Source organism: Athene cunicularia (assembly GCF_003259725.1).
Source record: "Athene cunicularia isolate RWA chromosome 2 unlocalized genomic scaffold, athCun1 chr2_part1, whole genome shotgun sequence".
Classification (NCBI taxonomy): Eukaryota; Metazoa; Chordata; class Aves; order Strigiformes; family Strigidae; genus Athene; species Athene cunicularia.
This window is the reverse complement of record NW_020799095.1, coordinates 17080611-17094025: the sequence shown is the minus strand read 5'-3', so window position 1 is coordinate 17094025 and position 13415 is coordinate 17080611. Positions and strand designations below refer to the sequence as shown.

General features: G+C 37.3%; 1 protein-coding gene and 1 long non-coding RNA gene across 2 annotated transcripts in view; one reads left to right on the top strand and one right to left on the bottom strand.

Annotated features, from left to right (window-relative positions):
- SNX10 (sorting nexin 10) overlaps positions 1-11519 on the top strand; it is a 34883-nt gene extending 23364 nt beyond the window's left edge. The window contains exons 4-7 of the mRNA XM_026842833.1: positions 206-306; positions 884-982; positions 9013-9228; positions 9667-11519. Coding sequence (XP_026698634.1) covers positions 206-306; positions 884-982; positions 9013-9228; positions 9667-9745 — 495 coding nt within the window. The 3' untranslated portion in view covers positions 9746-11519. The remainder of the gene's footprint in view (positions 1-205; positions 307-883; positions 983-9012; positions 9229-9666) is intronic.
- LOC113476862 lies at positions 7637-9947 on the bottom strand. The gene is made up of 2 exons (XR_003397797.1): positions 9842-9947; positions 7637-9170 (listed from the first exon to the last, which is right to left on the bottom strand). It is a non-coding gene; the product is annotated as an uncharacterized LOC113476862 (long non-coding RNA).
- Positions 11520-13415: the final 1896 nt, after the last annotated feature.

The window sequence follows — 13415 nt, the reverse complement described above, 5'->3', positions numbered from 1 at the left end:
GTGATGAAAAATATTTCCCTGAGAAGCAGTAGAAACTGTCACCAGTCCTGTGTGAGCTAAAGCACAGTCCTTCACCTAAACTGAATTAACGTCAAGCTTTCCATTGGTGTCTCAGGGATTAGCATCTCAGATGTGTTTTTAATACTATGCCTGCACTTTAGCTTAAGCTCATTTACAAAGTAAAATGTTTTTTATTTCCCAACAGACAAACAGTATGTGCTTTACAAGGAAAACATCCTGTGTTAGAAGACGCTTTCGAGAATTTGTTTGGCTTCGGCAGAGGCTTCAGAGCAATGCAGTGCTTATGTGAGCAACTTTATGGCTATTTAATAATCTGTCAATCGTGGAAGGGGAGGACTGTTTCATCCTAATTCTGAGAATTATAGCAATCAGAGATGAAAAGTGTTCTGTGTTTCTTACTAGCACCATTTTATTCTGTACAAGGCTTGTTCTTTGCTCTGCACCCAGAAGAATGTGTTTGATAGCCTTTGTTAGGTGAGCCCTGCTCTAATTTGTAACAGATTTGATCTGCGTTCCTTTTGCGATGCACAGGCAGCAGAAACAGCAGCCTAGTATAGGTGTATGTACCTCCTCTCTGCACTTTTAGGATACACTTAACTTCTGCAAGGACCATAAGAGACCCAGCCAGACATGCATTTAGGCTTAACAAATAGACCAGAAAAACCAAATTAATTTATTTTTCCCTTTGAGCTGAGTGAGAAGCCCTCCAGTTTTTCAACCTTGTGTTCCAAATTCAATTTCATGAGCTTCTGGAACATGACCCGTGGTTTTTCACATGTTCAGGGTTGGCATTTGCTTAATGCATTTTTCTCTGCTGTTTCAGATTTGGTTTTAACTGTGTATTTGCTTCTTGTTTATAAAGACAGCTACCTGAATTGCCATCTAAAACTCCCTTTTTCAATATGAACAATCCTCATCACGTGGACCATCGCCGGCAGGGTCTGCAAGAATTCCTGGAAAAGTAAGTACAGCATATCTTAGAGATGTTGGCATTTGTATGATGTCATCAATTTTCGGCTTTAAAATAGCTCATCTCTGGTACTTGAGAGCCCCCGTGTGGTCATCTGTACATGTTACACCTGGTTTTATTTTATTTGCAGAATCGTATTTCATGCACGTAACTTCAGCTCTGTTGGTTATAAGGCAACTTCTACTGGGACTCTTCCATTGTGTTTTATTGCATTGGTTATAAATAATAGTTTGGGATATATTTCACTTTGCAATTGTGTACTAAGGTTGGGAGATCTTTCACAACGATGTCTATTTCTAGCTTTCAAGAATGAGCTGGATATTCTTATACAAAGAAACAGACTTCTCTCCCTCTTTATATTCATGGAGAATCAGTGTTTTTGTGGACTAAACCCTCAGGAGCCTGGGAAAATTCTGTAGCGAGATCTCCTAACACGAATATTTCCTATACTGCCAATTAGTTTGTTTACCAGTCCCGCTAACATAAAGAAGCTATAGCAGCTGTGACTGTTTTCAGTAAAGTTGCAATCTGTATAAAATCATTCATCAGACTTAGAGTCTGTCTGACCTATGTTACAAGGGAGTACTGTGTGAGTTTCAGTACTGCATCCCTCAGTCCTGCTGCGCTGTAGCTACTTCACCTTCTGCAGTGGCGGAGACCCTGTTGGTGTCATTTTCTGCTTTCTCTGCCATTCTTGTACCCTAGCACTGCCAGTGTGAGAGCAGGCTGCTCACAGCTGCAGGGACAGGAATTGTGCGTACGTTTGCAAGCTCTCTTTAGCCACTGCACAGGGTAAGGGCATGGTAAAACACTGTGAGGAGAGACTATTCATCTTCTTTCAGTATTAATGTTTCCATGAATCAGGACTGCATAAGCAAAGGAAAAAAGCAAATCATTCAAGTAGGTTTTAAGCCTTGTGGTCAGTGGGTAAAGGAATATTGGACCCACTATTTTTCCAGTCAGTGTATTAGAAGCCTCCCTAACAGACAATAAATAATTGGTCCTGAGGTATATTTGTTAGGCTTAACAGCTGAAGGCAGGGAGAGCTAACTGCTACAGAAACAATATTCCATATACAATTATATAGGATCTGTAGCTGGATAGCAAATAAATATCGAATGAAGGCATGTGAGAGAGGAAAAGGAAAGCAGAAAAGGATCAGGTTTTTTTTCTGCACCTCAGGAAACAAGGGTGATGAAATAGACTGACAGTGCTTCTAGAGGCAATAATATTAATGGTTATATGAAGGTTGTGGTAGTTCAGGTCTCGGGTTCTGAGCAGTTCTAGCTTAGCTGTGCTGCCCCATGGAGTAGTGCATTTCCAAAATCACTCTTATTTTAAAATGGCAAAGAGGACAATCTGATAACCAGGTATTTCAGCATTAAAAATATTTGCAACCGTTGTCTGAGCTTCAGAAGGCAAAACAGAAAGAGAGATTCTCTTAAAACACATCCTCACTCTCCAATTTTGGAGATGACTGTAGCTTCAGTGGGTACTGACAGCAGAAAATGACAGCATGTGGAACATTTTACCTTGATGGTGTTTGTCCAGGAATGGGAGAAGAGGCATCTCTGTAACGTAATGATTTAAGTGTTTGAACTTGGATGCTGTTTAGAAGGGTGTCAGCTTTCTCTCAGCCCTAGGGAATAGTTGGAGGGAGTTTTCAGAGATAAGAGTTCTGTTGTGGGGAATTGGCTTGGCACATGCTATGCTGTACCATTGCCCTCTGCTGGCTGGCACCTCTGAGCTGCTGCTGCTTACAGAAGGGATCTTTTTACTGGCTCAGCTAGGCTGCCATGATGCCTTTTTTTCTTTTTTTATGAGTCTGAACCAAAAATTATGATTTCTTTCTCTGAAATTCGATTTTTGGGACTCATTAACAAGTGTGTGTGTGTGTATGTATATACATACACACAGTCTTGACTTTACTAAAGCTCGAGATCTGGATGCTGCATGACCTGCAGCGTGGCAATGCCAGGGGAAGCAGGACCTCCCTGGTATATTAGAAAGGGGGTGGGAAGGGAGACAGAAAGTAGTTGCATGGGGTGGTGTAACCCAGAACTACAAAGCCAAGTGCTCCATTCACCCCAACAATGATAGCAGTCACTGTTTACAAGCTCACAGCCTCACTGGTGTTCCTTTATGGCAATGGGGTGAAATAGGATTCAAATCTATGTGGACCCGTAAAGGGAAAGAAAGTTTCACAGGTAACATTTTTTCAAATACCCATATGCGATGCAGGAACCTGAACTCCTCTCTGCACTTGGTGCCTTGTGATGTTATCAGGACCCAAACCATCTCTGAAATGGAGTTTAGATCTTTCACAATCTCAGTTTGTGCCCTGTGCCCATTGTTGTGTGAGCAGGTTGCTGTAGTGTCTACCAGGGCAGGAGCCACATGCCCGAGGAGTAAGGGTTGAGCAGCTGGAATGTCTCTGGTACTCAGCTCCTGGCCCTGGGGAGCACCTCCATATTGCCTTTATGTGGATGGCTGTGGAATGCTCTTGTCCTCCTTCGTGTGTCACCCCAAAATGAGTTAGCATGGGCCAAGAGCCTTTGTGGAGCCCTTCTGTGCTAAGCACAGTAGCGTGAGAATTAGGCCAACAGCTGGAAACTAAAGCAAAGCACTAGAGTTTGGTGAAATCTGGAAACAGGTGTCCGTTTTGATTTGGCTTTACTGCACAAATGCAGGGTAAGGTCTGCTTGTCTTATAGGTTATTATTACCGAGTGATGAAGAGCTGTAAAGCTCACTTCTTTTCTGGCATAATTTAATATTTCAGGAGGCCATTTGCATTAACGGAAGTCAGCTAGTCCTTTTTCAATTATTAATTACTTTGTAAGAATAAGGAAAATTATGTATTTTTCCTGGTAAGTGTCCTCATCCTTTGAGGATGTCTGTAAATTCACAGGAAAAGCTTATTTTTAAATTAGAGGTCAAAATTAAAACACTAGCTTATAATATTAGGTTCTGTAAGATCATCTTCGCTTCCATCCCTTTGTAGCTGCACAGGTTTAGCTTACTAGAAAACTAATTAACAAAACCATTTTAAGTGAGGTTGGGTTCAATCACTGGCATTTTTTTCTTTATTAAATAACGTTGTATCCCAAAAAATTATGTGGTTTAGAAAAAAGGATTAGTCTTCAATTACTTTTCAAACATGAAGTTTATGTTAGGGTTGAAGACATACTGGGAGTTTTGAGAAATGCAGCGCTTGGATCCCCAGGAGATGAAGGGCATCCACAGCATTGCTGCTCTGGGTGGCTGTGCATCAGGCTCGCATGGTGCTGGAGCAAGCAAGCCACCCAAAACTCAGCTGCCTAAGGCAGAGCCATTCCCTGGAGGTGTCTGGAGTTTTGGCCTTCTCACACCTCTCTACCTTACCACTGCAGTCTCACAAGCAGGAGCTGGTGCGGGTCAGAGGACTCTCCCAGGAGTGTCTCCACTGGGTGCTCTCTCAGGGATGTGGAAAGTGGGAGACTGGCTCCGAGAGGGATGGATGCCAGCTTGCTGGGGCTCAAGCGGGAGCACTGGCGGCTGTGGGGCAGGTGGGATCAGGCAAGTGGTGGCTGCCTCTTTCCAATGGAGCCTTGCTAATATTTCCTATCGAGTGAGTGAAGTGAATAATGCCTAGCAGGCGCACGTCGCTCAATCCTTTCCTAACTGTACACATTATCAGATGCTCAACAGTTGCTTCACAGTTGTTTGCTATCAATAACATTTCCTCCCTTATAAAAAATGAAGGAGGAAACACAGTCAGCTTTTTTAAAGAGGAAACTGGGGCTTTGTTTGCTGTGGGCTGGGATGAGGGGCTAAGGGGCTGGGTGCTCAATAGAGGGCACCACAGCACAGGCTGTCATCCCTTGCCTCTCAACTCCTGTTTTTTTTTTTTTTTTTCTTTGCTGTGTGCTCATGATATGATGTAAATGGACAGAATAAATTTGTCGAAAACAAAATCAGAGTGTTAACCTTCCACACACATGCAAGTGTGCATCTGTCATTGTATTAGGTTACAGTAGATACAGGAAATCTTTAGTTAGGATTAAGTTGTACTGTTCAGCCATATGTTGTTCTCCTCGAGCAGAACAGTGTATAATATACCTAATAAAATCATGTTGAAGAAAACCAGATTTTGGACCTTGTCCAAATAAGACAAAACACATGTTTTGTCTGTTGTAAATGTTCTTGCCATAACATGGGGAAGGAGAAATACTCCTTCTATAGTATCCAGCGTTTCCTCAAAAAAGACATTATTTCTTCTGTTTGTGAAATTATAGGTTTTGGCCACGCTTCTTTAAAGGTCTAGAGATCAGAAGCATTTACTGAAAGCTTACAAACAAAGATTCACATGGCCGTGAATAAAAAATTATTTTATTATCTCTAATTCAAATGTAGAGCCTTATCCTGCAGCCCCCTTAATCACATGAGTAGTCATTATGTATGTGAGCAATCTGGCTGAGAGGAGTGAGATCTCTGACAAGTAATGACTACTGATGGGATCAAGACTTGCAGAATTTAGCCTTTCGTTCGTATTTCAGGCGTGCCTAGAAAGTCTGTTATTCTCTTAAATATGCCCAGTCAGTTTATAGGAATTATCACCGTGAGCCATGACTCTTCCATTAGTGTGACGGCATCGAGAGCTGATGCACATCATTGTAGCTGCAGCTTTGCACTGACACTGGCTGTAATAAAACTGTGGGAGAAGCACTGGGAGTGCTACTGTTGTGTTCAAACTGCGCACGCGTTCAGCCTCTGCTAAGACATCCGAGTATTAATATTATGACACTCCGCCTTTCCTCTTGCCTTTTTAATTTGATAGGTGATGTTTTGTAATTTTGATTTTTTTAAAGTCCTTGGAGCCAAACCTATTTTTTTAGATGTATGACCCTTCACACAGTGAGTCCCCAGGACAGCAAAAGCCCTGGAGAGCAACTGATATACAAGCACTTAATACTACTAGTAACATCTGGTGACAAATGTATTGTTATTTCCTTGAAGAAGGAGTATTTTGAACAGGAAAGCATAATGCTTATGGATGGCACAATTTAATTTTCATTTTGATTGCTTGAAGGATGCAATTAAAAAGCAATCTAACCTGTTGGTTCAGATGGGGGGGAAACAAAAGTTATTTTTTAATTAAAAGAAGGAAGAAATGCTTCAAGGGTACGGCTGGGTGAGCAGTGTTCATATATTTGCTTTCAGGACGGTTTTAAATGGTTTGCAAAATGCATTGAGTATTTGGTCCTTTTCTCCATTGTAAACACATACGCACACACACATATATATATGTGAGAGTGTGTGTGATTAGCTTTATGAACATCTTTTCATTTCTTTGCTTTGGTTTCTCTTCAGTCCTTTCACCTCCAGATGGCACTATGAAGCAGAAAAGAAAATTACTGTGAAATAATGAGTCCAATGTAAAGTAAAATTGGAAATTGAATTATAGCTGCAGAAAAAGGACAGTAGCCTTGAGGTCCTGATCAGTCTGTACTCTTATCACTTTTGTTTGCTGTTCCATGTGTTAGGTTACTGGCGAGTTAATAACAGTGCTTTAGCAGTTCAAGGCTTAGCAGAATTGTACTGGACATGAAATAAAGCTAAAATGAATTTGTGTCCAATATCATTGACATTAGTGCTCATTACTTCTCTGGTGTAATGCCTCAAACCATCTAAAATCAATTTTAAAGATTACCCATTATTTTATAAAGAAAATAAAATACATTTCAAACAGCAACGGGGCTGTAAGTGTAGTGTAATCTCATGAACAGTTAGTTATTTGTGTTTTCGCTGGTTGGCAGGAAACTTTTGAAGGTACAGCAGGAGGAAAATCTGTGAAACTAAATGCCATCCACAGAATTTAATGTCTTGGCTTTTTGCTGGGTTACTTGGTATTAGACACGCAAATGTTAGAATTGCAGAAATGTGCATCCCCTCATTGTGCTCGTAAGCCTGGGAAAAACAGTAACTCTACTTACTATAAAGTGAACTACAGCATGCTGGGTTTTTTTTGTTTTGTTTTGGGGTTTTTTTGTTTTTTTGTTTGTTTGTTTTTTCAAGAGGAAGAAAAGCGGAAGCAGACAATTTACTCCCCCAGTTGCATAAACTATAAATGTGGATTTATTGTATGGAATGATACTTTTACTTTTTGTTGCAATATTTGTCTTTGTTTGGAATATATGTTTATCAAGACTCAAGGTTGAAATCCTCTTTTAGTGGCCGCTGAATGATGGCTTTTCAAACTGTATTTACGAAGCTGTTGCTGTCAAGGTGTGTAGACATGTAGATTCTGTGTTTTGATTCACTTTTTGCACAGCATTTGCTGACTGCTTTTAGACTACAAAGAAGTTTTTCTGTATTTTTATACACTGCATGCATTGATTTTACAGATGTTTATTTGCTATGTTTTAGTAAAATTGTGAGAATTTAGATTGGATTAATAAGGCTTTCTTTAGGTATGAAAGTCTGCTTATTTTGAATTTCAGTGAAACCTGGTCCTTCTGAGCCTGAATTTCAAATGCACCTGGTAGATCATAAGGGTTATTGCAGACATTTCCTCATTGGAAGGTGTCAAAGTCTGAGTTATTTGGTTGAGTCTGTGTGTGTGTTTACCTAGGCAAATGAAATGTGCATGTACACAAATATCATGCGTTTTCAGTTAGGTATCTTATTACTTGATTTGACAGTTTGGTTGTTTTTTTTTTTTAATAGGCTTAGACGAAGCTAGAAATCCTTTAGTGTATTTGCTAAATGTTGTTGTAATGTTGGCCACTTTAGAGAACAGTTTTCATAATGTGTTTGTATTTTAAAACACTACAGTCCAAACACACCATTAATCTTATCTGAGAAAAGGAACTAATCAGTTACACTTTTAATTCTAGTCAGAGTACCTATAGAATGCAATATTTCTTTCTGCTCTTACTAGTTCTTACATTAATGTCATCTCTTGTTTCCTATTGCATAGCAATGACTTCTTTTGTAACCTAAATGGGTAGAAATAGGTAAATATTGACTCTTTAACAGTTGTGATTCGTTTAAAGATATTTTAATAATTTTCTATGGAGCACTGTTTGGCATGGTCATAGGCTCTGATGACTCTATTACATGAGTAAAATTACATTTACATATAAAAAAATCTCGTTAATCATTCTAGGATTTGAGTATTAACGATTCCTTCTTTAGAGAAATGTTGCAGCAAAGGTTTTTTGTTTGTTTGTTTGTTTTTCCAAAAATAGTGATGATGATCCTCAATTCTCAGTCCTTGTAAAAGTATCTCTACAACTTTTTTGTGTTACTGGAATGTGTTGTATTTTGTTTACTCTCACTTGATATAAGTAAATACTCCGTGCTAAATTTATTGAAGACTTAATTTAAAATACATATAAACCAAAGATAAAACTAAACTTTTGAAAAACTGTTTACAAGTAAATTTGTCAGTGTTCAGTTTTAGCATTTTCATTCTAGCTTAAATGTACACATATTTGTAAAAGCGTAAATGATTTTGGCTAGTGTTTGCTCTGTTGTTAACAGGTATTTCAAAGTCCTGACACTGCATGTGGATGAAGTCCTCTGTCTCTGTACACACTTCTTCCCCCCCACTAAAGAAATTGGTGACTTGTAATTTTTAGAAAAGCTTACCTATTTAAAAAAAAAAAAAAAGAGTTCTTAAATGGAGACCAAATTTTCCTAAAAGTATATGCCTCCAACTGCCTAAAAATCATTAATTGATCCATGTGGTAATAACAGATGGTTAAATGAAAGAAATGTCCTTGAAGTTATTCTAATAGCAGATGTGCCTAACTATTAGCTTCATGTTTTTACTCACCTAAAATTCCAAATAATGTAATAAGAAAGTAACACACACCTAATCATTTTAATATGTTCATTACCTTCTGTTACTGATCTAGGATTCATCTGAAAATTCAAAAGCAGGACGTCATTTAGAATTTGTTCTGGTAAAATACTTTAGAATATATGTATGTATGTGCATCTGTATAAAAACATTTAACTTTTCTTCTTTTTCCAGAATCCTACAAGACGCGTTATTGCTTTCAGACAGTAGGCTTCACCTCTTCTTACAGACTCAGCTAAGCCCAGAAGATATGGAGGCTTGTGTATCTGGACAGACCAAATACTCTGTTGCTGATGCAATTCATAAGTTCGCCTCTTTGAACAGACGTTTTCCTATAGAAGATGAAGAGAGAAAAAAAGATAAAAATGATGCGGACTCTGATTCAGAGAGGTGATTTCTGTATTTCCTTACTTTCTGAGATTATATATACATACATACACATGCACATGCTTCACTTTTTTGTTGATGTAATACTAAGATAATGAAAAAATTAATTGACTGAGATTTTATTGAGCTGTGACAGCTCATCATAGAAGTCTTCACACACACCTCCACACTGAATTAATGAATGCAGTAGAAATTCAATTATCTGCATTCTGATTATGTGAATTTCATTTAGTCAGACTTGAATTATTCGCGTTTAAATTATCTTGCTAAAAAAATATCCAACTGCACTCCAAATGGCTAATTAAAAGTCCAAATTTCCTGTCTCTCTTTGTGACTGGAGATAATTAAAGTTCTCCTCTGTTACTCAGGCTTTGAGTGTGTTGTGAAAACCAATTTCCTCCTTTTATTTTTTTTTTTCCCCCCCTCTCTCCTCTTCTGCAGTTCATCCTCCGGGCTCAGACCTAGTGATGACAGCATTTCATGTGGATGTAAAGCAAGCCCAGCTTCTGAAGAATCATGAAAAATCATTCCTGTGTTGCTATCTTAAGGACAGTACAAAGCAGTTTCTGCTCTGTTTACGTGTACCACGTAAACACGGCTGGCTGGTAACACTTACCTAAAAGACACGTTGTCGATACAACCACATGTCCTCACAAAATTTTCAAAACAGACCTTGATACTATTTCTTTGTTGATTTATTATGTACGCTGCTTCAGGTCTACATGCTACCTATTACATTTAGGTTTTTGTGACTATTTAAAATCTCGGTATTGGATAAGTCATGCTGTGCTGACATATGTGGCAGTTCAAATATTTCCCTTAGCGAGTGCATGTCTTGGACCTGAAAAATAAAGATAACTTAATTCCTCAGCTTAAAAGTTGGTATATCATATCAAATATATGCAAAGCATCTTTTTGTAATTTGTATCAGAGAAGTTTCATCTTTAGGAGTCATTTGACATTGGTGATGAAATTACATACCCCACAAGGTATTCACTTTTTAAAGTAGCTCAGCAACATCAGCAAAACAACATTTGTACAAACTATATGCTGCTGACAATTTGAGATATAAATATATCTTCCTCTGGTCTTTCTGTAATGTTTATGGAAAGCTTGGGTTTATCATGTATATGAACCGAAGGCCAAAATTCTTGGGCACGGTTGCTTAGAAGTTAGAAATATTAATAAAAATGACATCATTTCTAGATTTGCTAGAGATTCTCACTTCCCAGGGAATTACAGGTACTCATTCCCAGTGAAAATCCTGGATGAGATCCACTAAAACCAATGGCTGAATTTTGCATTGACCTCGCTAGGGCCAGGATTTCACCCAGCATGTTTAACTTCAGGCACTTATATTTGAAGATGCTGGGAGAGATGTTTTAGTTCAGCAGTTTAAACGGAGAATATCTCCCTCTCCGAGATGACGATAATCACATAGCTATAACGCGCTGTATGGACGTGGACCTCCCCACTCTTTGGGAGTAATAAGAGCTGCTGATTTCATTGTGGCTGTAGTTAACACATTGGAATATTGACTTTTTCACAAACAAAAGGCAAGCTTGAACCCAACTTTGTAACCACCAACGCTTATTTTGATTAAACGTCAGTTTTGCTCTTTATTGTTAACAGCAGCTGTGTAGTGTCTTGTCCCAGATTCTGTCAAAGGAATATGTTTCACTGTGGTGGTGTATTTATATTTGACATTTAACTGCTATTAAAAAGAGCTAGGGGGTCTGATCACCCTAGCAAAGCTCCCATTAACTTCAGTACTGTAGTTACCAGCCTAGAAATGGAGATATATATAGAAATATATATATTACTTGTTTAAAAAAAAATAAAATAATTCTGTGGATACTTTCAAAGAAGGAGCATTTCAAACCTGTGAATTGCAGAAACAATAGATTAATAAATGGCCAGCTAATAAAGGGTAGCATAGGCATGTGTGGGCATGCTTTTTTAAAGCATCCAGCTGGGAATCTGTGTAATTTTAGAAACATGTTTTAATAGCCTGAGGATAACATCTCTTAGGTAACTACTTTAAGCCACTGTATTTTGTTGATGTTAGCACCTTTATAAGATAAATATCCGTGTTTCTTTTTGCTTGATCTTATTGAGTTGCACAAATGTATCTATTCACCTTCTCAGCTTGTTTGTGAGTTAGCAGCAATGCTGTTTTAATGTAAAAGTTGTAACATTTAATTAAAGCAACAAGTTATCGCTAACAGTAACTTCGAAAAATAGCAGTTATTGCCAGGCAGAGATTTGAATTACTTGACTTTTTTTTTTTTTTTTTTTTTTGGCACATTACAAGAAAAATTGTTTAGCAAATTTATTTAAAAGATGGGAAAAATTAAAAAAACCCCAACCAAACAAAACTGGAATAATGTCTGAGAAATGTATGAATGTTTTTATTTAATGCAATATCAGGGTAGTGGGGTTTTGTTTTAAAAGACTGAGCTAAACTGTTGAAGCACTTTACAATTCTGGCCTTCTAACACATCCTCAATATTTGATTAAAATTACAGAAATACAGGGTTTGGAGAGCCTTTGTGGCTATTTTTTATTTTTTATTTCTAAGAGCTTACCTGTATGCCAGTGATTGTTTTCCAAATGATTGTGTTTCTGAAATACTTGTTTTCTAATAGTTATATTGTGTTCTATTATTTTCTTTGTCACCCTGTTAAGAAACTCTAAGACTACTGTAACAGAACTTTCTCCCCAGCTCTGACAGAAATTTGCTTAAATATTTATCTTTTGAATGTTGTTTGTGTAGCTAGTATTACTGAAATTTTTCTTAATTAAAGGGGAGGGAAAAGTATGCTCTAGTGTGTCTTTTTTTTTTTTTTTTTCTATCAGCTGAATGTAACTGCATATAAACACTTTAATACATTTTGTGTAATTTGGAACATTGAATATAACTGTTACAAATTTATATGTAAAAAAATATATTTTTTTCATCTATTGTGTGACTTTAATGATTTGGTGATTTTTCAACACTGTCATATTTCGATCAGTTGATCACTGGTATTTTGATTCTCATTTTTTAGCTTTGAATAATAATGATATTTCCTGCTAGTTTTTTTTTCTTTTTTTAAACAGGATAATATCCAGTTTATAATATCATATAATTACTTATTGCTAATTTATATCTAATTGCAATAATTCTGCACTCAAAAGCTTCGCTTTGTCTTTTGCTTAGAACTTTATATTCTTTTTACGATGATTTCTTAAAAGCTTTTAAGTAATTAAATAAAACAAGTTGCCACATTTTTTTTATTTGTTTAAACCTGACAGTAAGGTTTCCTTTATTTGAATATCAATATCCTAATCACTTTATGATTTACCATTTGTAATCTCTCTTCAACTATTTTTGTAATATGTATATGTATGTGTATACATGTATATTTATAGACACTATTATGGTTGGTTTTGTTATTGTTTTCATCAAAAATGTGAAGAAGTGAAAAAAGTCATATGTGATATCAATTTCCAAAACATGTAACTTCAGAATATAGTAAACTAGTATTATGCAACCTGTTACTTACAGTGTCATTGAAATACAGTTTTAAGAAAGAGGAGAAAAGTTGTCACTTGAAATGGAAATTTTAATTTAAATAGCAATGTAGTTTTATAAGCTTTGAGGAAATTTATAGCTTTAAATGCTCCTCTGTATAACACTGCAGTTTTGTGTCCACATCTCTTTTTTTTTTTTTTTTTGACGTGATATATTGAATTTTTTTTTCCAGAGCAATATTTAAGTTATGTAAGCACGCGCTGTTTGTGACTCGCACTGTTGTAAAAGACACTGTACAGATAAAGTCAGCGTGTTCAGCTGGGAGAAGAATAAAACTTGTATCTTTCTCTGTAGTCTCCCTGTAATTACAGGACTAGGCGCAGCGCTAACGCCCACTGAGTTTTCCCCACGGGCTTTTACGATGCTGCAAAAATGTAAATCATTATTCCCAATATCAGTCAGGTTCACTCTTTTCAGGAAAGGCCTAAACTGCTTTAGAAAACACACAACGATGTGGAAAAAATACTCCGTACCCTGTCAAATCCCTTCTCTGCCATCTGGAATCAAACGGCCTGAGAAAAAGAATTCCAGTGAATTTTTAAAACAGAAATCAAACTTGATCCTGCGGCCTCGTTCGTTCGCGACCCCCCCCCCCCACACACACACACCCCTC